The 8348-nt window shown below is 52.0% G+C and overlaps 3 protein-coding genes across 3 annotated transcripts; all 3 read left to right on the top strand.

Moving 5' to 3' along the window:
• Positions 1-1158: 1158 nt before the first annotated feature.
• PODANS_2_6380 (uncharacterized protein) lies at positions 1159-2025 on the top strand (the record flags this gene model as incomplete). The annotated part of the gene is made up of 1 exon (XM_001911376.1): positions 1159-2025. The coding sequence occupies one exon, from the start codon at positions 1159-1161 to the stop codon at positions 2023-2025; it is 867 nt and encodes a 288-aa protein (XP_001911411.1).
• A 1224-nt stretch (positions 2026-3249) lies between these two features.
• On the top strand, positions 3250-5106 carry PODANS_2_6370 (uncharacterized protein; the record flags this gene model as incomplete). Its single annotated transcript, XM_001911375.1, has 3 exons — positions 3250-3540; positions 3597-4740; positions 4805-5106. The coding sequence occupies 3 exons, from the start codon at positions 3250-3252 to the stop codon at positions 5104-5106; spliced, it is 1737 nt and encodes a 578-aa protein (XP_001911410.1).
• A 760-nt stretch (positions 5107-5866) lies between these two features.
• On the top strand, positions 5867-8322 carry PODANS_2_6360 (uncharacterized protein; the record flags this gene model as incomplete). The annotated part of the gene is made up of 3 exons (XM_001911374.1): positions 5867-6284; positions 6340-7436; positions 7495-8322. 3 exons carry the CDS (start codon positions 5867-5869, stop codon positions 8320-8322), a joined length of 2343 nt encoding a protein of 780 aa, XP_001911409.1.
• Positions 8323-8348: the final 26 nt, after the last annotated feature.

The raw sequence follows: 8348 nt of genomic DNA, 5'->3' as shown, positions 1-8348 counted from the left end.
ACAACGAAGAATGTGCAGGAGTTTTTTTATGAAGAGGGGAAGTGGATTGTTGAGGGTAGGGGGATGGTGAGGGGGGGCCGGTTGGGTGCGTGTGGGTTTTGAGTGAGTCGATGTTGGGTGGTGGGGCGGGGACGGTTCATAGGATGGATGAGGATGGGGCTGGGGAGGGGGAGGTGAATGGGCTGGAGGGGGGGGATAGTAAGAGGTCGAAGAAGGAGTAGGCTTTTGGCGTAAAGAAAGATAAGAAGTTTTCTAGGAGGGCAAGTTGCTTATGGAATGGTGGGGGAATGGGTAGAGAAAAAGTTGGTGTTGTCGGTCATGTTAGCAGCGTGGCGTTGGGGATGGGACAGGATTCAGTCCTCATTGTTGATATTGTCAGTGTAGCAGAAAGTCCAAAAGATTGGGAATTTACACAATAACTTCACTTTGCAACTCGAAACAAAGAATATTACTTACCTTGTATCAAATAACTTAACAATAATTATAGGGGATAGGCAACTGGGCCGCGAACATGGCCCATATTTACCATTCCCGGGTTTCATTAAAGTTCGATATTCACGAGCCGACACGGGTCGATCTACATCAGACCATTAGAACTCCCCGTCGGTTAATTTCTTTTTGACGTACAAACATTTGGTCATAGTTGAAGGAAAACGTAGTAGTGAGGCGATGCTAGGTCAAGACTGACCCCTCTATGTGGCCTACTACTGCCGGGATTTACATTCAGATCTAGACGACCACAACTAGTGCATTATGCACCTAGGATGCAAACATAGATGACTTGAGACTTTTACCGTAGGCCTTGAATTCTCCTGTCAACTGCATGATGAATCGTGTCAAATGTTTGCCGTTGATTTTCCCGTCTGGCCAGTTTTGACTCCCAAGACAGACAAAGTAACTATCGGGAAGGTTGAATTCCGGAACTGTTGCCTATTGTCATGTAAAAAAGATTTCGAGCGATCATTATATTTGAAAATGTATATAAGGCTGTGTTCCAACAAGTGAAGTGTCAATATCAAACTGAACAGCATCTTCATCCGAGCAATCAAACACTACACAAAAACTTCACTACTTCAGGCCGGCCTGAGATTCCAATCCTTATTACCTGCTATCCATTGTCTGATCTATTTCCACTTGATCTTTCATCCCTCCGAAAACATGAAGCTCACCATCTCCAACTGCATCCTCCTCCTCGCCGCGCTCGACGTCCACGTTGCCCAGGCACGAGCCCTGCCGGCAGAGCCTGGCCTGGCTTCCACCCAGCTTTCTGAGAGAGCCTACCGTGGTGGCAACGGTATTCCAAGCCAGAACGGCGTCTCTCGCGGTAGATTCGGCGCTAGTCCTGCGAAGAGGGATGACTCGCCCTTGGACACTAGGACCTACCGGGTAGGTGGTGGTACAATCCCCGGTCCGAATGATGTGTCTCGTGGGAGATTCGGTTCCAGCCCTGCCAAAAGACAAACATATGAGTTGGGAGACCTCATCGACATTATCGACGGCCTCCAACAGCGCCAAGTTGAACGTCGTCAGGCTGAGAGCACCGCCTTTCCCGTCGACGAGGCGCCTCAGCCTGTTGATACCGCAATTCCCATTCCCGAAGCGCCCCCAGTGCCAATTAGCACCGCTATCCTCGATGCTCCTCCGGCACCAGTTCCTACCACTATCCTCGATGCTCCTCCGGCACCAATCAGTACCGCTATTCCCGACGCTCCTCCGGCACCGATCGATACCGTCATTCCGAATGCCCCCTCTGTGGTAATTGGTACCCAGATTCCGGTTACTCCGGTTTCGCCGCCGGTTGTGACCGAAGTGCCTGTTTTCCAGGTAGCTGATGGGTTTATCACTGCTATTCGGGCGAGACAGAACACGGCCGTGAACGGTGACAATGTTGTAAAAGTCGAACAGGCGACTGCCGTTGTGGGGGAGCCGACTGCTGTTATTGGACAGGCGACTGCTGTTGTTGGGGAGCCGAGTCGGCCGATCAGGACTGAGTTCGCCATTGTGGCTAATGTGATCTATGAGTGAGGTGTGGGTGGTGGGGGGTGGATGGTTTCTGATAAGAGCTTGGTCAGTGAAATTATTCGGGTGGAAAGAGACTTGATGAGTGGAAGAACACAAAGCTGGGATGGAATAGAGTGATCGATGGGTGTACGTAATTTGGTTAGATTGAATTTATTGTGTTTGATTTCCACCTCAGATTTTCGACACGCTCATGTGGGTTCTCTTCAGAAGAAGACGTGTGATCAATTATCGGTTGACATCTTGAGATGAACATGAAGACCGATTTTGTAAGGAGTTGACTGCAGCGGTGTGAATGCCGATATTCGGGTTGATGATGAGATGCTGGATAAGATGGATGAAAATAGGAACACTCTGAACATGAAGGAAACTGATGAAAGAAAAGTTGCATGAGGGGGGTCCTCATTGATCACATGAGCTGAGTAATTAGTACAAGTAGCTAGGTTGCAGAGATGGAAGGTGCATGCCTATGAATAGGAAAGGGAAGGTGCAGGTCTCTATCTTCCAGGCAAATGCATCCACCTTCTAATGTTGCCACAAATATTTTCAAGAAAGTATGTGTGGCGTCGGCAACGCCGCAGCGCATCACCAATCCGAACCGGTGAGAATGTTGCAGCAAAAGACAACAACACCAATTGCAAGGTGAGATGCTCTGCGCTTTCTTGTGGTGTCTGGCTTATACTCGCACTAAAATAGCGGTGTTCTGCAGACAAACCGCACCCCGATTTAATGTCCGGCGCCTACTCCTGCACCAGGGTTGAGTCCTTGATGAAACCCGACCCGAATACATCTCGTCATCGGCTGCGGAATCTTCCAAGTAGAGATGAAGCAGGTAGCTGCTGGTATGCGCATCGAAAATGCACCTCTCGGCAGATGTGGTGCGCGTTTCTGCACCTGGGAACCATCCTCTCTTCGCGCGGCACTGTGGTCGCAGTGGACGAGGTAATCTCTGAGATGTTGCCGCCGAGAACGCCTTCCCGGAGAATCGCTGCCACGGAATCGGTGTCTTGCATGTACGTGCAGTGTGGATTCCCATCTTGGACATCATGAACATAAAGGATTCCCAAGCCCTTTCGTCTTACCACTCGGTATTCGGCATCACTTGCTCCTCGCCAAGTCTTGTCACATTGCCTTGTATTTCGCTCTCTCCTAGCCACCTGTGGTGAATTGTCCAGTCTTTTAGGAATCCTCCCCTCATTTTGGCTGTCTGTCGCTCGTTCAAACACCACCATGGCACCTTATAGTGCCTACACACACGCACATGGGCCACTGGCATCGCAAAACTCGGTATCATCCCTCTTCAATCTCGAAACTCCAGCTACCCCAAGAAATCGCTATCACGCTTACCTCAGCAGTGGTTCCACACCAAACTCATCCACCAACCTGGGACGTCTGTCAGAGAAATACAGGAGCCGAGGGAAGTCATTACATGTGCCGCCAACAGAGTATTCAACAGGATGGACGTTTGCTTGTATCATCATCGCCTTGGTTCTCAGCGTCTTTCTCGTTTCTCTCGACATGGTCAGTTTTCGATCCACACACTGTGCCTTTCTCAGTGATGCTAACTCGTCAAACAGACAATAGTAGCAACCGCCATTCCAAAGATCACCGACGAGTTCAACGGCCTCGAAGACGTAGCCTGGTACGGCGCAGCTTTCTTCATGACTGTCGGCGGGTTCCAATCCTCGTGGGGCAAGGTGTTCAAGTATTTTCCGCTCAAGATCTCTTACCTCATCTCCATCTTCATCTTTGAGCTTGGGTCATTGATCTGTGGCGTGGCACCCAATTCACCTACTCTGATCATTGGCCGTGCTGTTGCCGGGGTGGGAGCGGCTGGTATCGGCTCCGGAGCATACACCCTCATCGCCTTTTCCGCCGAGCCGAAAAAGCGACCAGTCTTCACCGGCATTATTGGCACGGCCTATGGTGTTGCTGCCGTTGTTGGACCGCTGATTGGAGGCGTATTTGCGGATAGGGTGACGTGGAGATGGTGCTTCTACATCAACTTGCCCATTGGCGGACTGTCGGCGCTGATCATCATCTTCTTGTTCCGGACCCCAGCGGGATGCAAGCCGGCGGAGGCGACTCTCAAGGAGAAGCTTTTGCAGATGGACCCCGTTGGCACGGCACTCATCATGGCCGGTGTCATCACATACATTCTTGCGCTACAATATGGCGGGCAGACACTTGCATGGCATCACCGGAAGGTCGTTGGACTTTTGGTTGGATTCGTCATGATTTCCATCGCGTTTGGTGTCTGGGAGTGGTATAATGGGGAGAGGTCCATGATCGTACCAAGGCTATTCGTGCAGAGGCAGGTGTGGGTTTGCAGCATGTTTTCGTTACTGTTTGCCGGGAGTTATTTCATCATCATTTATTACCTGCCGATTTACTTCCAAAGTATCGGCAATGCTACACCGACGGAATCAGGGGTGAAAAACCTGCCGCTGATTCTGTCGGTCACAGTAGCGACGATCGTGGGAGGAGGGGCGGTTTCGGCGACGGGCTATGCTACACCTTTAGCGGTGGGAGGGGCAGCGCTGGCTACCGTGGCGGCTGGTCTGTTGTACACACTTGACATTAGGTCATCGGCGGGCATGTGGATTGGATATCAAATCCTGGGAGGTATTGCGTGGGGGAGTGCGTTCCAAATTCCCATCATCGTCAGCCAGGCGACGGCCGAGATTGACGATTTGAGCAGTGTCACTGCTATCGTTCTTTGTGAATATACCCCTTTTTGTCTCTGTTTCTCACGCTAACACTTTTGGTGCAGTCTTCCAAACAGTTGGTGGTGCCTTCTGGGTCTCGGCTGGTCAATCCGCCTTTGTCAACGAGCTCATGAAGGAACTGGCCATCTCAGCGCCTGATGTCAACGCACTTGCAGTCTTGGGCACAGGCGCCACCGCAATCACGACCGTTTTCCCAGCGGAGCAAGTACCGGGGATTTTGATCGCCTACATGGCCGGAATCAAAACAGCGTTAGCGATTGCCATTGGAGCCGTTGGGCTTTCCTTTGTTTTGAGTTTTTTCTTCAGCTGGAAAAGACTAAACCCAGAGACCTTGAGGGCTGCTGGGGCGGTGGCATAGGGGTGAGGACGATTTTCCTTATTTACGATTTTGATTTTTGATTTTCAGATATGCCAGAACAGGCGGGCTGGCGTTTTACTTTGGATTAATTGGGCTATCGGACACGGGGTTTCAGAAAGGTGTTTTAATCAGGGTGGATAATGGGTGGGCTTTACGATTCGAAAAGGGGGTTTCATGTGTGTGCTTTGGCATATAATTGGTGATCATGATACGACGATCTTAGCAAAATGATAGAACAATCAATGAATTCAAACAACAAAAAGAAGAAGGATAATTTGTTTTTATATGGGAATCTCAAGGGATTCAGGGGTAAAGCGTTGCCACGGCAACACCTCTCAAGGCCAAATATCTGGGCAAAGAATTCTATCTCGAAGGATAACTCCTATGACGACAGTCTTCGAATAAAATTCTAGATAACCAAATCCTGATGTCGCAAAACCTCATCTACGGGAATAACCGATCCAGAGCACCGGAGGCTCCTGCCCGCTGTGCCGCACATCTGCTTATGCTGTCGTTGCTGACCGACCAGTAGGCTGCCAACCACCCAGGGGGTTGATTACGAATGCTGAAGACACCGCCGTTTTGGACCGCCGACGCGGCGGAAGAAAATCACAAACTGCTCTTTTACACCTCCGCCGTTGCGGGCTTCTTGCACTTACACACTTGAGAACGCCGACCACCACGGTTCCTGCACCTCCTTCCAGCACAACCACATCCCATTACAACACCCATAGAGCTCTCAGCTCGAAAGTGCGAGAAGATGGAAACCGAAACGGCTCGCTCACCTGTCGGCACCCTGATGCCACAGACCATATACACACAGAAAGCACTCAAACTGCAGGCCCGCAGAATTCGGAAAGGGACACACAGCTGCTGGGAATGCAAGCGGAGAAAGATCCGATGCACCTTTGCTGCTCCGGGTGATGCTATCTGCATCGGATGTCATCGTAGGGACACCGACTGCAGAAGCCAGGATCTTCCTGAGGAACTTTCAACCCCAGCGGATCGTACACGTCAGATGGGAGACCGAATCATTCGGGTTGAGACGTTGATTGAGCAGCTGGTCAAGAAGGTTGGAGGTGATCCATCCGCTGTGCAGGCACTGTTGAAACCCGCAGAGGCTTCTGTGGTAGTCAAAGATGATGGATCAACTGGCTCGGAATCAAGTCACCAGTTTGGTATTCTTGATGCTCCTCAGGTATGACGCATCATGCAACTGACTGGCGTGACAAGCTATTGATACCCTTCTACAGGAAGGGCTGGATCTCGAAGATGAAAGTCTCGGTGTTCAACGCCCAAATCCTGCCGAGTGTCTCGCCAAGCTACGACCTGACGATGGCAAGCACGGCCGACTCTCCGAAGCACTGCATTCGGCATACCCATCTCGACAGGACCTTGATACTATCTACGAGCTCGGCGGAAACAAAGCTGGCTTGTTTGCCTTGGCATTGACCAGCGCCGACCCTGCGTCAGGCCTCGGCGGAAACAGTGACCCAAAAGTCGTGTTTGGAATTCCGCCCCGAGATCTCCATCCGGTCCTGGTAGCTCGACACATGCTTGTTCTTTGCCTGTCTCTACAGTACACCCACAGGAATGCATACACAGATCTCCCGCCTGACTGCGAAACTCCACGGACCATCATGCGGAGGCTAGCGGACACGGCAATCCGGCTCGTTACCACCAACGATGAAATGCTTAGCTCCATTGAGTCGTTGCATTGTATCCTGCTAGAGGGTCTATTTCAGATGAACTGCGGGAACCTACGCCGAGCCTGGCTGGCCTTCCGCCGCGCTATAACGGTCGGCCAGTTGATGGGTATTCATCGAAGCTACCAGCACCGGCCTCTGAGAATTCTCGACGCTTCGATGCCAGTGGCTCCCCAACACCTCTTTCATCGTCTTGTATGTGCAGATGCTGTTGTGTCCCTCATGCTTGGCCTTCCGCAAGGCGCAATGGAAGCAGCAGTGGCTTCACGTGTCCACCTGCCGGGTGACGACGCCCCCGTCAATAAACTCGAACGTCTTCAGATGGGTGTCGCAGCTCGGATCCTGGAGCGGAATGAATCTGATCCAAGCTTCCACGAGTATGCATCCACCAAAGCCCTTGATCTGGAGTTGCAGAAGATGGCAGGGGAACTGCCGGGAAGATGGTGGTTGCCGCCCAGTCTCATTGGTGCCGGCAATGACGTGAGCGAGATGCTCGGGAGAATGTGGCAACTGATGAGGCAAGTATTCCACTACAACCTTTTGAACCAGCTTCATCTTCCATACATGTTGCTGCGATCCAGTAAGCAGTCTCTCGACCCGAGCAACTCTTCTTACAGCCGCGATGTCTGCGTCACCGCCTCGAGAGAGCTACTCACCCGCTTTGTCCTCTTCCGGGCCCAAGACAACGTCGCCTTTCTGCTGCCGCGCTGTGGACTTCTACGCCCTCATGGCTGCCATGACGCTCCTTTTGGCACACCCTGCAAGGTCATTGCCAACCCCCAGATCACAGCATTCTCGCCCACCAAAGGCTTGGAGATTTAGGCTTGGTGGAGGGGTATCTCGAGAACATGGGACGCGTTCAACAAAGTCAATGCGGATGCGCCTAAGCGAGAAGAGCGCCGGTCTGATACGCAGGCTCATGGCCATCGAGGCTGACGCGGCCAACGGGCGGCGAAAGTACGACACCCAGGCCGTTCACCGGTCTAGCTCCGAGTCCGTCACCACGCCGAGCCGTCAAAACGTCCTCCGTGTGTTTATTCCGTACTATGGGGTGGTCAAGATTGTGGCTACCGATGAAGTCATTTCCAAGGAGGCGGTCACATCTGACGCCGCTGGTTCCGCCACCGCGGTAACTGGACCTGACGCTCCGTCGTCTGCGACGTTGGTGCCGCAGTCAGCGTTCGAGCGGCAACCCTCTCAGACACCTAACCAGGAGCAACAATTGTACGGCAACATGGTGCAAAGTCAACAAAGTTCTCAGAATCTTTTTGTTGGAGGACCTGACTTTTCTTCACTCCCAGCCCAACATGGTTCTGGCCACTTGCAGCCTGAACACGACTCGTATCTTTACCCTGCTCTCACGGCAGGAGTGGACGACTGGGCCTTTCAAGGGGTTGACATGGCCTTCTTTGACTCTTTGATGAGGAGTAGGGACAATACGGGAGCTGGATTGGGGCCGGGGTATATCAGGGATCCGCCGACTGGGTACTGTGACTGGGAGACGCAATGAGGATATCATTGGGAACTCTCATTGCA

This window comes from Podospora anserina, chromosome 2 (genome assembly GCF_000226545.1).
Source record: "Podospora anserina S mat+ genomic DNA chromosome 2, supercontig 2".
NCBI classification, from domain to species: Eukaryota; Fungi; Ascomycota; class Sordariomycetes; order Sordariales; family Podosporaceae; genus Podospora; species Podospora anserina.
Note: the sequence above shows the minus strand (reverse complement) of the source record. Positions and strands in the feature narration are given on the sequence as shown.